Consider the following 18,484-nt stretch of genomic DNA (forward strand, 5'->3'; position numbering starts at 1 on the left):
GTGACTGCTGGCTCCCTTCACCTTCTCACATCCTTTAGTGGCTTTCCCCTAGGCTACTTGATCCACAAGCTGGCAGCACAATGGCAATGGGTGGGCCCTTCCAGTCCTGGACAGCAGCCCACCACAGAGAGTCCGTCCCCCCAGGGACCCACTCAGGCCAACACACTCCACTCGAGATCCCTATCAGACCCCATGAATCTATCTGTTAATTCCCAAGGGTTGGGGATCATAAGATTGAGACTTACTCTGCATTCCCGGCAGCTCTTAGTTAAAATCCTCTGGCCTTCTGCAAGGACTCTGCCTCCATAGATACATTTTGCTGTAACAAAAACAGAAAAATAGGTCAGTCATGCTCTGCAACTAACTGGCCTCAGAGGGCCACCCACTGAAGTGAATCCCACAGAATACAGATTCTCTGATTCTAAGCAACAGGAATCTCCTTGTGGGGCACCCGGCTGGATCAGTTGGTGGAGTACGCGACTCTTCTCTGGGTCATCAGTTCAAGCCCAACATTGGGTGTGGAGCCTACTTTAAAAAAAAATAGGAATATTTAAGACATGGAAATAGCTAAGACAATTGTGAGGACAATTGTTGGGTCCCCATCAAATGGTCATCTTCCATTATGTTCGCCATGAGTCCCTCACACTAAGGATGTACAGCTATTTCAACGTCACAGCTGCTAAAGGAACTAGAAAGTGAATTGATGTGGTCAGAAGTTAAAATGAGGAAGCAGCAGTGGTCATCTCCATGGAGTACAATAGCAGAACCTTTGATGCTTACAGTCCAGCCATAAAATGAACGAGTTGGTAAAAAAGGACTTATATATTCCACTCATCAGAACCTCACAATGCAAAAGGACACCTTTATTTTTCTGTGTTCATGGGAGATGCATGCCCATACACTCGATGTTCCTAGTAAGTTCAAAAACCTTTGAGAAATACAAGCCAAAACAGTAAGACATTTATCAATGCACTGGAGAGACTGTCTTTTGAAAGGTGAGCTTCATAGGCTAATAGAGAGGCACAAAGTAGATAGGCCTTGTAGGAAAGGTAAAAGGATAAATGGAGCTCCCACAATTCAATTTAGGTTCCACTGAGACTCAGTCCTCAACTCAACTTGCTGACCCACTTTTGAACAAGTGCAGGATATATGTTAGTGTGATCTGATCCTAATGTGCCTCCACTCAGTTCTCCAGCCACATCAACAGGGAGACAAAGGTCTGCTCACTCCCTCTCCTGCACAGATGAGGATCCTTCTTCTGTAGCATTCAGGAAGCCCTCAATTGAAGACATGCACTCTAAGGCATCTCTATCACCCACTACATGTCTTACAAAAACCACCTCAGCTCTCAGAGTCTCCATTTCCATATTGGTTAAAAACAGGTTAATTTGGTAGTCTCCTAGTCCTACAATCTTCCAACTCTCATGGAACGTTCAAGTATATATAGACCTTAGCAATCAACTTGTCCAATACCCTCTTGTTAGCCACAGGAAGAGGAAAGCCCAGAGATTTGGTACATTTATCATGATCCCATAGTGGCTGCTGTGGTGTGCTACTCAGATCACCGTCAACGGCTTAAGGACTCATTCCTGCAGCTGCTGGGGCAACTGGTGATCAATAGCTGAGCTGAACAGTGGTCTAGGACTTCCCCTTGGTTGAAAAGAACCACCTCATCCAAAGTCAAATGCTCTTTCTAGGGTAGCCCACACACAATGAGTGGTTGGTAAAGGTAGGACAAAGTCCTGGCCCCTGGCCTCAAGTAGGAATCACTGTGAAAGGTCATTCCAGCTCCAAAACTTGAGGGATGACTGAAGGTTTTATAGTAACTGTATTACAGTTCAACTCTTCATCTGCCCAATTCTGCTTCCTTCAGGATCTCACTCTACCCCAGAACTGATCCTGATAGATCCTTCCTCATAAAGGACAAAGCACATCTCCATTTCAGAGTCTGTTTCCTGTTGGAACCTGACCTGCAACAACCCACACCTAACTGGAATCTGTTCCATTCTAGTACCTCCTTCCATGTTCCATTCTAGCACCACTATACACCTAGCACCCATACTCTACCACCTGGGGTCCTTTTAACCTGTCCCTCTTACTCAATCCAACATCCAATCATAATCCAAATCCCAACAATGCTTCCTCCTTAAGTTTCTCAAGTCAACCTATTTTTGTCTAGTCCCTACACCTGCAACTATCTTCATTCCCAGCCCCATCTTTAGTACCCCAGAACCGTGTCCTATGTCTCCCATGTTCTGGTCTCAATCTTACTGAGTCCTTCCCCATACAATGGTCAGACATATTTTGTTATAATATGAGGCCATGCTTTAAAATCATCATGGGTTGCTAATGCCCTCAGAACATACTCCAAATTCCTTAATTCAATAAAGCCATTCAGGTAGCTCTTCCTTCTCTTTTATGTTTCACAGCTTATCAGTTCCTCTGCATTTATTCCCCCACCACCACCCCAAACATTCAACCTTCACATATACCCTGGCCACACTTTCTCCTTTACATTTGGGATTTGCACACATTATCATCTTCTCCAGAAATAGGCAGCCTCATCCCTCCCTTCCCCTTCCCCCTATCCTCTATACCCATCAATTTCAACGTAAGCCTGACTTCCAGCAAGAAGCTATTCTTGACTTCCAAACTGGTGAATGGCCCTCACTTTGTGCTTCTGTGGTACTCTGGATCTAGCTCTAACACCTCACATTTTCTCTCAGTTGCCTAATTCACTATACATCTCTGCTGCTAACTATAATCTCCATGAGGGCAGAAAACAGGTTTATTTCATCATTTCATCTCCAGTCCCAAGCTCAGTGTCTCTCTGGACTTTTTGTTAATAACAATTAGTAATTTTAGAATTAATGTGCCTATCGTTGGTAGTGAAACCAGTCAAAAGTTCTGATTCTCAAATAAGAGTTTGAGTTCTGCTATTTAATATGATTTAAAACATTAAAGCACGTATCAAGAGTTTCAGAACAACAGAAAAAAGAAATTTTTCTAGATCAAACCCTCTTCCCTTCCTTTAAAAAGTTATCCATGACCATTGTGTATGCCTCAATTTTCATGATCAATCAGTGGACCATGACTCATTGGTCCTAATGATGATGTAGATTCTCCTATATACGCACATGGTGAGACCACACATCCTCCAAGGGCCTGGAATTCCTGTCCAATAAACTCCCACACTCCCAAACACAGCTGCTGCCAACTTGGCAAGATGGCTTGTTCCAGAGTGACAGTTCTGCTAAATGCGCTGGTGTCAAATCTGCCATCTGCTTCTTGGCCCAAGCTGGGAAGCAAAGAAATAGACTTTCTTCCTCATTTTGTCCCTTGCCCCCCACAAAATGCTAGGAGCACACTTGCTACCCTGTTTTAAGACATTTGCCTGATTCCTCTCCTCTAGTAGGAGTTTTAGGATGAGCCTGTCTGGAGATAGTGATGTCTTACTGTTTACATTCATGCCACACACAGAGTAACATGCCTCAAAATTACCAGTCCTGTATTAAAATGAAATGTCCACTGAACTTTATGTCCTCACATAGCAGGGTGCTTTGGGGACTATGAATGATATCAACGTCATGCCGCATGGCTCAGCCATTTGCACCGGTGCAGGGTGTGTAGGTGATTACAATATCAACTATCAATGAAATTCTCTGAGGACAGCTTTCAGGATCACCACTGGAAGTCACCCAAACACCCCCTGCTTTCTCATGTTCACCCCCATTTCTCTGACAGTACCCCTCCTATTCCGACACTGCCCTCCATATGCCTAACATCAATCCTCATTATCCCACCTCTTGATCTACAGCCAAAAGGCTTATTTTTGATGTCGGAGGAAATTCAAGCATAAGGGGAGTCAGGCTCCAGTGCCTTTGGCTGGGGCATTTGGGACTCCATTCCAACAGCTTTCAGTATGAGTAGAAATGTAAATGGATACCTGAAGCCCTTCATATCACACTGGGGACATGCAAACTAGAGTATTTCACAGTGTACGACCATGAAATTGAAACCTGGCACCAATGCAGACTTCTCTGTGATGTCAGAAACAAATGTACTGAGGATGTAGAGAAATAGTTATTCAACTACATCTTCTTGCACCCACAGATCCAGGCCTTTCAAATTTGGATCTGATTTCTCCAGGGCAATGAATGGACACTTTGGCCATCTGGGTGCACACTATATAGACAACTGACAGGTAGGAGCTGGCACGCCTGTCAGATATGGACACTAGGTTGCTCTGTGTATATTTAGGTATTTGTACCTTACACACACTCCAGCCATCCCTTGGCAATCAGTGGGTCAGAATATCAAAACCAGCACTCTGTACTACACTCTGAAGGAGACAGGCAGCTCAGTTAAACACCCAAGAGTCCTCCCTGCCTCAATGAGTTCATTCACAGATCTGGCTCCAGATACCACCTCTCTGAGCAAGATGCCCACATCACGCTGGTTGGCCCTGCAGTATCTCCAACTCACACATGCCCAACAGAATGTATTGCTCCCTGCACTATTTCTTCCACCTGTCTTAGTTCTGTTCATCACACTAGGAGTCTCCTACAGGCTCCTGTTCAAAACCTGGCAACTTCTCCCTTACAGACGCTCTGCCCCTCATTCATCTGTCTCACCCAAAAAAAAAAAAAAAAAGGTTAAGGAGTACCTACTGTGCGCCAGGCCTTTTGGCCATCACTCACATCCATCCCTTCCTTTTCCTCTCCCCAGGCAGTGGTGGTCTGTCGGCTTTATTACTTCTACGTGGAATATCCCTGAATCCCATACCCACCCACCCTACCTCTGGCTTTCCCAATGCACCAGACATTGTGAAACACTTTGATTATGCCCCAGCCCTCCCCTCAAAACTTGCTTTTGACTACCAAAATCAATGCAATGTCTGCTTTCTTGATTTTTGCACATATTATTGTGTCAGATGTGTTCTCACCTACCTTGTCAACATGGCAAACTCCTGTTTATTTGATAACACCCTACTCAGCTGTTATTTACCCTGTGAAGTGTTCCTAACACACACACACACGCACACACACACACACACACTTCTGATGGAGTTCATTGCTCCCTTCTCTCTGCTACCTCTGCTTCTTACACAGTGTGCCTGTTACACAATACTCTGTTGTAATGAGGTGGTGCCTACATCTCTCTGGACAGCAGTGGGAAGAGGACATGGGTTAGGAGCATCAGCTCTGGAGCCAGAGACCACCTGGGTTTTATTTTGGCTCTACCAAGGCTGGAGACCTTGGATAAGTTACTCCTCTGTGCTTCAATTCCTCACCTGTAAAATGATACTAGTGGGGACTGACTTTGGGTCACTGGAAGGGCTCAACGCAGTGTCTGCCATAGAACAAACGAACCACACATGCACATTGTTGTACCCAGAGGGAAGGACAGTGTTGAGAGAATAAGAATGACTGCATGAGCTCAAAGGAAGACCATTGTCCTCACTCATCCGCAACCCACCTTTGCAGATTTCTACTTCTCGCCTACTGAAACCCTGTTACCAAAAAGACTTTTCTTTTTACCAGCTTTTCCTTTGCAATTGTTATTTTGCATAACTGCAGATTCCCTCTCCATCATCCTCTCCCTACCCCCACCACCCCCATGATAGTTCTCAAGTCTGTCTACTGAAATACTAGCCTATGGGGTGCCACTGTTCAGAGATTCTGATTTAGTAGGTCAGGGTGGGGCCTTTAGGAGTAAACTCCTACACCGCTTCCTGGACCATCATGTCCACAACTGATGAATCTATAGAAGGCTCTCTTGAGTTATTCCTGATGCTTCGGAAGAAGAAAGAAGAACATCATAGTACCACGGTATGAAACCTGCCTTCTGAAAGCTACCTTGCTCTTGGAGACAGCATCAATGTCTGAGTCTTTTGATCAGAACAGAAGGACAAAGCACTTTTTCCAATCAATGGACTAAGACATGAACATTTAAACCAAATTCTTTCCTATTTCCAAACAGACACCCCCATCTCTAAATGCTGCAGCTCCTGAGGCCATGACAAGTACATGAAAACATGGTAAGTCAGCCAACAAAACCTTTTGCTCCTATGTATCAGATCCTTTGGCCTGAGCCAGATCAATACCTTTTCTCAGAGTTTCCAGAAACTGCTCCACCCAAACAGTAGCTTAGGAAACTATCTGGAAGGGGCAACCAAAGTAAATCTCCCTCCTTTTTATGATATGAAGGTACTTGGGACTTCTAGAAATTCTATCTACTAGTGTTGGAATTATGCTTTATTATTCGTCCTTCTCCTCTGCTCCAACTCTACTGTTTGACTCACCACAGTCATCTTCCAGAAGCCTAGAAATGGTTAGCTTGGCTCCACTTCTTCCAGGGAGCACCCCAGGCCTACTGCCGATATCCTGCCAACCGCCCCAACACTGTCCCACAAGCCATCCTCTGTGTCCTGATAAAGTGCCTTCTCCACATGCCTAATGTGACTGCACGGAGAATTCTAGACACTGTAAATCACCTCTTTGCTTCAGAGGGCTCATTTATCACGACTCCAGGCACCAGCACTCAGTAACTGCCTAATGCATATTTCTGTTAAAAACTATGAAGAAATGAAAACCCTCTAAGCTAGAGGGTTCTTAACCTTTATAATTTCCAGACTTGCTTTATTATCATTTGTTTTTGGTTCCTTTTTTTTAACTAGTGTTCATTCACTTATTTTTATTACCATTTTGTTAAACTACAAATATACCAAACCACCAATCGGAGCTGGTGAGAAAATTAGTTCTGCCTAGCTAAATTGCTATGATTCCAAACAAAAGCAAAAACAGGGCAGCCCGGGTGGCTCAGCGGTTTAGCGCCTGCCTTCGGCCCAAGGTGTGATCCTGGAGACCCGGGATTGAGTCCCACGTCGGGCTCCCTGCATGGAGCCTGCTTCTCCCTCTGCCTGTGTCTCTGTCTCTTTCTGTGTCTCTCATGAATAAATAAAATCTTAAAAAATAAAAAAAGCAAAAACAAAACAAAGAAAACAAACCAAAAAAAAAAAAAGAAAAGAAAAGAAAAAGACACACACACTGATGTCTTTGTGAGCTGTATATGAGCATGCTGGTAAAATCATGTAACTTGCTAAAATATTTTCCAAAACAAAACTCTCAAATGAGTTGGAATAAAGAAAAGTGACTACCCCCAACACTTTTTGGAGGGGACAATGTGACATATATCAAGGGCCTTGAAAATGGCAGTGTTTGGCCCACTGACCCTACTCTGGAGAACTGTATCTTAAGAAAATATAAAATACAAAATGTGTTTTCTATAAATATACATTACTGAGTAATTTGTAAGTGAAAAGTGGGAGAGCTAGATATCTAACAATTGGGGAATGGTTAAATAAGTAATGCAGGCAAGAGCCAAAAATTATAACACCCTGAAGCTCATCAAAATGAAGTTAATACAGCTGGGCAGTAACATTAAGGAGGGGACATGACACAAGGAGTACTGGTGTTACCGAGGACTGATGAATCACTAAACTCTACCTCTGAAACTAATATTATTATGTGTTAATAATTTAAATAAGTTTTTTTAAAGAAGTTTATAGAGTGTTCTTTAAAGCACAGGAATACACAAGTGATAACAGTAAGTCAACAAGGGTCCCTGCCTGGCTGGCTCAGTTGGTAGAGCCTATAACTCAATCTCAGGGTCATGAGTTCAAGCCCTTATATATACAGATGTCAATAAAGTAGGATAGAAATTATCTGCAAAATAAGATCGCAACTTCACATGAAATAGAATTTTAAAAATGAAATCCACTGAAATTTCAAGTGTGATGGTTTCCAAGTAGTAGTATAAGAGATTTTTCTGTCATCTTTACTCCTCTTTGAATTCAAATGTTACACAGGTAAACACACTGCTTTTATAATTAGAAAATTAAAAGATTAAAACACAAAACAGCTGAAGGACTCATCTACTCCAATGTCCAAACAACTTCTGAGAGACAGTATTCAGGCTTGTCCAGAAAACTCAAGACCATGGACTAAAAATAACTCACTTTTTAAACAAATTCCCAGTAGTTTTCCTCCCCTTCCTCTATTCACAGTTATACAGAATATCAAGATTGGGGGAAAAAATGTTCTATATCTACCAATCTCTCCATCATGGGATCAAAGTATCACGTCAACATCTTGGCACCTGAGCTACCTGTATTGCCAGAAAGGACTTTTAAAAGTGCTTAAAACAAAGTTTCTCTTTTTAGATCCATTCAAAGTACCACCCTCCAGGGTAATAGGTGAAATGTGCCAACCCTAAGGAGGAAGAATATTCAAAAGTCCCTTTTGAAAAAGTCCACAAAAGGTCTGGGCTGGTGTGACCAGACCAGCTATCCCCACCTCCACTGTCCTATTAGGAGACGGGGTGTTCTTGAACAAAAGCTAGACCATTGTGTTTTGAAGACCCAGTGATGTTATATTTTGGGTAGAGAAAGGACCTTGGATGATGCCATGTTTCTAACCTAGCCTCTTGTTACTGAAGACCCTATAGTTTGTTGAGAGGATGATGGGCTTTGTAGTCAGGCACCAACTAGTTTCCTATCTCACCTCGGTCACTTACCAGGGTTGCGACTTTGGTAAGTTCACTTCCCTCCACTTCCTGCAGAACAGGGATAATAATCCCCACCCAAAGGACTCAGTGAGCCGGAAGGAAGCCAATAGAAGGGAGGCACCTACATAGTAACTGGCACGCACCAAGCACTCTAAATGACAGCTTTGACTCTTACGGCTGGCCTCCAGGCTCATTTCACTGTTTCATCTGAAGTAGTGCCCTTGCAAAACAAAGAAAGAATATTTAAATCCTGCAACCTGGACAAGTCAACTTGGAAGGAAGTTGTTTCAGTATCTTAACTGAAGTTCATCTCGTAATTCCTAACAAAGGCCTTTTAGTAACAAGAAATCTGGCCAAGACCTCAAAAAGCCTAAACATAGGATCTGGCCCTTAACTTCATCATTCAGAATGAGCAGGACCAAAGCACATGGAGCTTTGGAGTCGTGATCAATACAACCCATTACACCAGGTGTCTGACCCTCAACAGCTCTTAATCCCTGTGAACACCAGTTCCTGCTACCGAGAATGGAAAGAATAGTCATTAGAGTTGATATGAGATTTTTTTTAAAGAGCCTATGTAAAATATCTGTACATCATTAGCGATTAAAACATTTAAGTTGGGGATCCCTGGGTAGCTTAGCGGTTTGGCGCCTGCCTTTGGCCCAGGGTGCGATCCTGGCGTCCCAGGATCGAGTCCTGTGTCGGGCTTCCTATATGGAGCCTGCTTCTCCCTCCTCCTGTGTCTCTGCCTCTCTCTCTCTATGTCTATCATAAGTAAATAAGTCTTTTTAAAAAATAAATAAATAAAACATTTAAGTTCTTCTTGTCATATATTTAATATCCACTTCCGGTACTTCACATCCTCAAAGCTCATCAGTTGGGGCCTGAACATTAGGAGGGGAAAAAAATCTCAAAGCACAGAGGACCACTCTGACCCTCAGTCAGTACTTACGTCGGCAGACCTTACAGCACTGGCCAGCAATGTGCACGGGGAGTGAGTCCGGGGAGCAATTGAGAGGGGGACAGGACATCCTCCGACATTCGACAGCACCACCCTGAAGAAGGAAGGACAGGGAAAGCCATCTCAGAAGTGCCCTTTGAAATTTCCCTTTGTGGCAAAAGCTCACATCTCATCCCAGAAACTTCATCAGGGAGAGAGAGAAGCAGCATGAGGAATTCCCACTCTACTCCAGGACCACAAATGAAGCATTTTCTCCAGCCAAACGAACCTGGGTCACCTCCATTACTTTTCTGATAGACATCACTGGCTTCATTCCACCTGCCCGTGCGGGCTAACGAGATTAGGAAGAAAACAGAAGCCTGGTTTTACAAGAACATAAATAACATCTTTTGCAGATGCTGTCAATCAGTATCGAGGCTCTAACAATCCATTTTGTATTTTCCCAAAGACAGTCACCAGATATTTATCAAGTAATTTCAATTGCACAGAGTTCACATACTAATTTTGGGGGTGCTCTTGAATTCTCTGAAACAGAGGGACTAGACAAATGATGGATATCCTGAAAGTCGGCGGGGGGAGGTATATCTTGCAAGTGTCTCAAACAGGAAATGGCTACCTCCTAAATTGTAATAAAAACATCTAGAAACTAATTATACACCCTTTTAAGATTTATCCTAGCAGTGAAAAGTTGTGAACGAAGCTAACCGTTAGGTGGCTTGAAAAAAATCACAGGAGTCCCTTCCTCCCCCTTCGATATTCTCAACCCTCGAATCCCAAACAGTAAGTTGGTTAGCAACAGTGTCAGGTCATCTTAGAGTGTGTTGTCACGTGGAAGCGGATTTTAATTTCCAAGTGTTTAGAGATGAAATGGCACTCTTCCAGGTTCCCTTCACAATTGCCCTGGTTGCTAGGCAGGAGCTTAGTAGAAAGATCACACCGGCTTTTTAGAGCCATCATTGTTTATTACAAGGCCAGATTATACAGCAACTAGTGAAAATGCCCCCTTACAACTATGTTTATTAACGAAGAAGCTTACTTTGCAAGTGCAGTTCCGGCAGTGATCCCCATCAACCCAGGAGTCTTGATCTCTATAGAGAAGTCCACTCACTTGACAGGTCTTCTCGCAATGACAGTTTTCCAACTGACTAAGTCTCGTCTCTGCATAATTTAACTGCAAATAAGAGTTACTAGGTGTAATTTCTTTCATTCAGTTGCATTATCCTAACAAAGCTAATACCCACAAGAAAAAACAACAATAATAATCCAAGTAGGAGGAGAAAAAAAAAAAACGCTCAGAGCAAGTTACTCATCTCAGCCCGCTTATTTAAAAAAAAAAAAAAAAAAAAAAAAAAACCACACACACACACACAACCTGAGGTGGAATCATTCTAAATTGAAGACATATTGGCTCCTATGGTCTAATGAGCACCAAATGGGACATTAAACTGTATGTTGGGACCTCATGGGTGTACATAAACATGTGTGCTTCAGCTCAAGCCCCACAGAAGCACTCATAATGAATGCAGTCTCCAGGACTCATTACAGTGTTTACAGGAGATCTAATCAACAACTCCAATGCACTTATATTTATCTCCCACATTCGCTCTGTGTTCACACACTAACCAGTGTGTCAGTTTTCAGGCTGGAAGTCACTGCTTCCTCTCTTATGAAAAATTCCTGGGAGCTGAGGCCAGGAAAATGGAAATGCATACAAGGATCTAGTTCTGCCCAGCTCAGAACCCATCCCCACCCCCTGTCCACCCCGGAATCAATGCCCCAGAAATCCGCTTTGGTGTTCAAAAATGAAGAGAGGCAACCAAACCCCTAGGCAAAATCAGGATTTTATAGAGAAACTTCTCATTTTCCTAGGTCAACCAACTATTATCCAGTAATCACAGAACCTTAGAAGCTCTGATTTGAAAAGGGTTATAAAGCTTGAATGTCATGACAAGTAACCTTTTCCAGTAACTCATCAGCCTCTCTTTGCACATTCACGGGGAGAGGACATTATCTTTAAAAACTTTTTTTGGTGAGCTCTGGATGTTTGAAACCTTTTCCTCGGTGTGAGCTATGAAATCTCTCCCTGCTTTTCCTATTTGACCTAGTTTTGCCTCATAACCCATCCTAAGCCATCTACTTCCTTCAAACATTTGAGGTTAGTTTGTCTTCACACCTGCTCTTGATCACATGCAACACCATGAATTGCTCATCACGATAGGAATCCAATCCTCTCTCCAGATCATTTCCCATGCAGCCTACTGCAGTTGCCTTCAAACATAAGGTGCGAAAAATTCAACTCTGACATGATCTCGCACATACTCAAGTGTAACTCAATCCATTAGCAGCAATACCATTTTTCCCTTTCCTTTAGAGACTGCCTTGATTGAAAAACATACTACTGCCTAAAAATTCCACTAGTTCCTCTTTTCTTTCTCGGCCATACTTAAACCTCCTCGTCTTCTGTATTTTCCCCACAAAGGAGATCAAGACAGTCTCTGATCTAAATAAGACTACTTCAAGCCAACATTTTGGATATAACGGTTGAATACGAGCTGAGGACTCTCAGCATCTTTCTATGCTAACTATGGTTCCATTCCATACATGCTCCTCTCCATTACTCCTACCAGCACTGCTGAGCACTACTGTCTAAAGATGGAATCCCCATGCAATTCCAAACTTGGCTTTTGACATTTATTTCATTCTCTTCCTCCAAAATTTTAGAATCTTGGGCAGCCCGGGTAGCTCAGGGGTTTAGCGCCGCCCTCAGCCCGGGGTGTGATCCTGGAGACCCAGGATCAAGTCCCACGCTGGGCTCCCTGCATGGAGCCTGCTTCCCTCTGCCTGTGAGTCTGCCTCTCTCTCTCTCTCTCATGAATAAATAAATAAAATCTTAAACACACACACACACACACACACACACACAAAATTTTAGAATCTCCCAAGAAAACTAGTTCCTCATCTGCGTCTTGTGGGCGGTACCAACAGGCAGGGAAAAAGGCAAATGGGATGCTAGACAAAATCGCACACACCATCATCAGCCCCAAAGAAATGGAGAGTTAACTATGCCTAAAATAGTAGCTTACTAGGACCCCCTCCCATACGCACAATCTTCCAAAAATTCAGATTACCTATGAATCTAGCTTAATTACAATTCCTAGAATCTATGATAATTAAGTTATTTGGGAATTCTCTAGGGAGCACACTAAACACACTCCTTAGAGTTTGGGGAGGCCAGGTCAGTAAAACCACATAGCGGTAAGACTACGTAGTAAGTGGTAACTTATTGCATATTACCTTTACTTCATTTCTCTAGTGCCTATAGTTCCCACAAAAGGTAGTGACTGATGGATGACCTTGGGTTGAAAAACTTGAACTAGACCTGCATCCCTCCTAAGAGCAGCTGAGAACAGGGTATTTGTGAGAAGAAATGAGCCTCACTCTGAAAATCCGGAACAATCTAGCGCCTGTAGCCCTCTGAGAAAGTTCTTAACGACTAAATGACCCAAAAGGTAATTCTGTGACTGCCCAAGTTTCCTGAAAACCCAGGAATTTGCCTAAAGGCAGTATTGTCAATTTCCCATACTTTCCAATGAAACTGAGCTATGCTCACCTATAAAACTCAATACCAAGAAAACTCAGTTTTAGTGGAAGCTATTCTCAGGGCAGATGTTTCCCTTCCCAACTCTGTTTTATTTTTTAATATATTTAGTCTTTTCTGGCAACGATGAAAAAGCCCTAATCTCTGTAATAAGAAGAGTCCATGAGACAAACACAAAAGCAAAGACATATTAAGGCAAAAAAGCTAATTTTTCAAAAACACTTAATATGTAACTTTATCTTCCTTTATCCCTCCCCTGCTTGATACTAGAACACTAAAAGGAGAAAAACAACTCTGACCCGAAAAATGAATTACAATTTGTCATTGGTATCAGCATGCTGAATTTACCCAAATTCATTTTCAAAAGCTACTTCTACACTACCTGCCATTTTCTACAAGGATGCCTACAGATCCAAAATAGATCTAGGAGCAAACCTACATTTCTATTCATTCTTACCTTTGTTCATGCATTTATCTAAGCAACCACAGACAGAATCATTTATTCTTAACTCTATACATTCAAAGACAGACATCAGAGGCCTTTTTCACAGTAAGAGGTCAACAAATGGATGAGTACATTAGTCGTGCAGTGGGTTGTGCTTTTTCTTTGAAATACCTTTACTTGGCACTTGCTACATTGAGGAGAAAAAAAATCTTTTATTATGTTAAAACTTGAAGCTTAACTAAAAAAAAAAAATCACTATTGAGCTCCTCAAAATGATGAAAGTCTTAAAATTAAGTATGTTACAAGCTGAACTGCCACTCCAAGTGCCACTTGATCTGCATAAATAGGGTTGTCAGAGATTTGAACAGAAGTAATCAAGAAATTTCCAGCCTCCAGCATCTCTCTTTCCCCAGCTTGACGGCAGAAGGTCATTGCAGCACAGGTAGATGGCAAGAGCAAGACAGGTGCGGACCCCATCGCAACACACCTGCCCAGCAATGGGGTAGTTACCACAATGTCAAAACTACCTGAGAGAACTTTCAGAGTAAGCCAGGGACTGGTGGGCTCTTGTACTCAGCTTAGGGAAGGTGACAGAAGACAGTTTTCCTGCACCTTCTCTACCTTGAAAAAGGTTAATTTTGCCATAATGCCAGGACTCTTCAAAGAGGGCTCCTATATACCCTGACCTGTCACCTGGAGGTACATGCAAGCTGCTCCCATGATATGTCCCATATTCAGCAAGGGTCATTCTCAAGCACCCCCTGTCCTGAAAAGAGTCAAGAAACAACAAGCCCTCCTGGGCAGACCCGTGGGCTGATGGGATGTCTGCACAGGTCTGATGTGATGATGACTACCAACTCCTGTCCAGCTTGTGCACTGGGCTGGCTCTCTGGTAGGATTCCATGGCTTCCACCAGGACACAGTGTAAGGGCTTTCTGCCGCTTTCCAAGACCTGTTGCCACCTAACTCTGGACCAGGAACCTGACGGCAACTCACGGCTTTTGCCAGGCTCTGGGATGCCAACCCACTAGGCAAGGTGTGCGCTTTCTTAGTGACCATCTTCCCCGCATGGCTGCCTATTTTTTTTCTAGGTTTTACAATATAAAATGAACAACTACAGCTTATTGAAAGCCTATTGTGTGTCATACACCAAACAAGACCTTTAAATCTCAGTTGCCTCGTCTCATGGGATCTTTATAAAATCAAAATTAATTGTGCCCTTTTACATATGGGGAAACAGCAACTGGAAAAAGGTTAATGAGCCTCCAAGCCCCCACCCTGATGGCTGCGCAGGGAGCGGGGAGAGGAGTTGGGAATAGGGTCTGCCCATCTTGGGATGTCTTAAACTCCTACATGAAGATGTGGCCCCAAAAGCCTATAGCCTCAGTTTAAGAGTTAACATAAAGGAAGTGAGGTTTGCACAAAGCACAGAAAGAAGACTTTCCTGTTCACCTTGGCATGGGCAAGAGGGAAATATCTTCCTTAAGAATTCTTTGCTGAGAATTCACCTGGCCTATCCTCTGTTTGCAGTGTGATTCTGAGCAGCCTCTACAATCTGAAAACCTTTAAGGAGATCATGTAATAGAAGGTGGACCTGCGTGGTCTTCCCACAAACACACACCATCAGAACCCAGGACTCAAAACCTCAACAGCTTTCCAAGGACAACAATCACCTACAATCCAAAGGATGAGTTTAGGAGCTTTGTTCTTGCTATGACTTTCCCTTCCAAAAGCTACCAGAAGCTCTATGCTCATGTTTCACCCCCAACAGGTACCATCTGAATATGCATTCCTCTCTACCATTTGCACACTGTTCTCACCCATCTTTCCATCCTCACACTGGTAGCGGCCAACTTCCCTTTCTCCATTAATCATTCCTTCTTTATGTCTTTTGTTTCTCTTTCCAATCTTCCCTTCTCCAACTATGGACTTTCTTAGTCGTGACACAGCTTTCAGAACCTGAGCCTGAGCCCCAGCTCTGCCATCCATCGTCTTGGGAAAAGTTACATAACCTGCCTGTAACTGAGTCTTCTCATTTGGGAAACGGGCTAATAAATCAATCCCAACTCACAGGACTGCTGTGAGCATTAAAGTGACGGGGAATATAAAAATTTAAGCGCTGTAACACATAGCAAATATTAACTCATATGACTGACCTCCAAGCTTTTTCTAAATTGGGGGTTGACAACTTTGGGCCCATGGACCAAATCTGGCCTGCCACTCATTTTCCTATGGCCTGTGAGCTAAGAACGATTTTTACACTTTTTAATGGTTATGTTTTAAGTGATTATTATTTAAATATACACAGTATTTTCTATTTTGCCTCTTGGCCTGCAAAGTCTAAAATTAACTAGCTGATCCTTTCTAGGAGAATAACTTTACCAACTCTCCTCTACTAGATTGTAGATTCCAAAATTTTGCAGTGAAATGGAAGTTCTGGGTTTTCTAATTATAATTCTATTCACAGTTTGGAAGAAACAGACTTATAAATCTTCCAAAGTGCCAGAGGCGGAGTTTAGAAAGTGGATGAAATTGCCCACAATTAAATTTCTTCTGCCTCACAAATGCCCATTTTACATAATAATATTTGGAGGACAGAGCTCAATGTGGTTCCCAGATCATATATGGCTAAAAAGAGGGGGGAAAAATGACATTCTCTGCAGAAGGGGAGAATGAGAAAGGGTTATCCTTAAAGCCAGGAAACCACAATCATCGGAGACTGAGTGGCAAGTTTCTTGTTCCAAAAACTTGGTAGCAAGTTAAAATATAATTAATTCTATTGAGATCAAGCTGCTCCAGATGATATAAAATACAAGTGTCTATGTCACAAGCTGGGAAGCCAAATAATTGGCTGCATTTCATGTTACTGCCGCACTCTGAAGTGAGAAGCCAATGCTTCAGCTCTCAGTCTCAGGGTCTGTAACAAAAGTGTTCCCTCTCTCCTTTCCACACAAAAGATGACTTGGCCAAAAACCCAGTTTGAAAGAGAAACCTTATCTTCGGCAGCACTACTGATGGGTTCAAAGCACAGCCCTGCATCCTAAACACTTACCTAACCCACCGATTTTTTTTTTTTCCACGTGCCATGGCTGATGGCTGGGAGCAGTCATAGCCTCAGGTGGAACAGGATGAATGTACATTTTCACTGTTATTAAAATTCTTCCTTTCACAGAATATAATGTCTCTGAGGCCCAACCTAATTCCGTCTTCGCCCTAGGCTGGGACTCACGTCCACGACTGATTGGTATCATAACAACAGCATTACACACATTTTCTATTTATTCAGTGCCTTTCAACACAGTGCTCAGGACTTTTCATTATGAATTTAAACTTCATATATTAAAGCTCCTAATTGTTTACATTTTTGGCTCCACCCTCGATATCTTCCAGGGGTAGAAATCACGTCTCGTTCATTTTGGCCTCCTTTGTGCCCGACACAGTGCCTGGCAAACAGCAGACCCTTGAAAGATGCTTGTTAAGTGGATGATGGAGGGAGGAAAAGATGTGCAGTTATAAAACTGAATGTGTTAAGAGGCAAACTTTGCCTCCTTCACTATTTAACTCAAGACCAGTCTGGAAACAAATCACATCTTAGACATGTGATATAATGCCTTCTCATGACAGTAATCTGTTCCTAACCTGGCTATTTTTGCCCCTCTGATTCTTGGCAATTATTCTTACATTCAGAACGCATTAGCTTATAAGCAGCAGTGTCTCTGATCATATATCATCTCACAGTGTTACTAGTTGAATGGCCAGTGGGCAAATCCCTTTTCCTCTCCCAAGGAATCTACAGTGATACATATGGCCCCTTTCTTCCAAACATTTTTCAAATAAACATTTTGATATAGCCTAATAGTATCAAAGAGGTAAATGGTTATGTTTACCATAGGTAGTCCTATTTCAAGGAAGAATAAACCATTTTTATTGTAACACACTGCAGATACCAAGGCTAAAAATGTTTCCTTTATACCATATCGCTTGAAATTCCAGATAGGATGGAGAAAGAAATGAAACATCATAAGTGAAATTTAGATACCTACTTTTGCAGTCATCTTGGCCAAAAGTTCTTGCAAATCCATTATTCCTTGCACCAGGCTTAAGAAATCACTGCAAGTTGGACAAGCTCAATAGAGAAAATATAAGAAATGTTGATACAGTGCTAATACAATAAAGAGATTTTTACAACAGTAGTTGCTTGGCTATGTCAAAGGGTTTTTGCTTTTCTGGTTAAGTATTACTTTGCAATTGGAGTGAAATCACCCAGGATTTCAGGTCTTGGTCTTTTCCTTTTATTAACAGAAAAAGGAAAAAGGACTATTAACTGAAAAGCCAATATAACATTTTTAAATTAAAATTAAGCCCTCATTTTTATTGAGAGGTGACTGGAAAAATGAATCGTTATAGAAGTGGAGAAAGTAAGCTCACATCTAAGCCAAGGAATTTAAATAAATGTTTACTAGTGATACTATCTTATTAAACCTATCTTCCTGTATCAATCTACAGGACCCAAACTGCTCACGTAGTCTTTTTCTCACCTTCAAATGGTAATTCTATAAGCACATGAGCTTTTTTAAAGCTTCAAAGACACAGAAGTATATATTATAGACAATAAATTATCTCCCTATCCCCACTACCTCAGAAGCCAACATTTTTTATGCTTTGTGTGACATGTTTATTATCACTAAATTATATAATATTAGAAATTTATAAATGCTTCAAGTTGTTACTTACTGCGATTCAGGTTTGGACATTGAGTTATGTATCCATTTGGCATAAAGATGATTTTCCCATCTTGGATGATTCCCTTTATAAGAGAAGAGAGAGGTGGTGATCAAGATTATAGTCACCAGTTCCAAATGCCCCTGTACAGTCACACGCTCTCTGCAGGGCACATTATTTTTTACAACAC

The 18,484-nt window shown here is 42.2% G+C and overlaps 1 protein-coding gene across 3 annotated transcripts in view; it reads right to left on the reverse strand.

Moving 5' to 3' along the window:
- The window catches only part of NELL1 (neural EGFL like 1), an 814,467-nt gene that overhangs the window by 613,648 nt on the left and 182,335 nt on the right, over nt 1-18,484 (reverse strand). For all 3 annotated transcript variants that reach the window (XM_055317810.1, XM_055317809.1, XM_055317808.1), the window contains 5 exons: nt 18,307-18,379; nt 17,616-17,698; nt 10,566-10,700; nt 9,521-9,623; nt 246-319 (listed from right to left, as the gene is read on the reverse strand). In XM_055317810.1, coding sequence (XP_055173785.1) covers nt 246-319; nt 9,521-9,623; nt 10,566-10,700; nt 17,616-17,698; nt 18,307-18,379 — 468 coding nt within the window. The remainder of the gene's footprint in view (nt 1-245; nt 320-9,520; nt 9,624-10,565; nt 10,701-17,615; nt 17,699-18,306; nt 18,380-18,484) is intronic.

Source organism: Nyctereutes procyonoides, unplaced genomic scaffold, assembly GCF_905146905.1.
Source record: "Nyctereutes procyonoides isolate TBG_1078 unplaced genomic scaffold, NYPRO_anot_genome, whole genome shotgun sequence".
NCBI classification, from domain to species: Eukaryota; Metazoa; Chordata; class Mammalia; order Carnivora; family Canidae; genus Nyctereutes; species Nyctereutes procyonoides.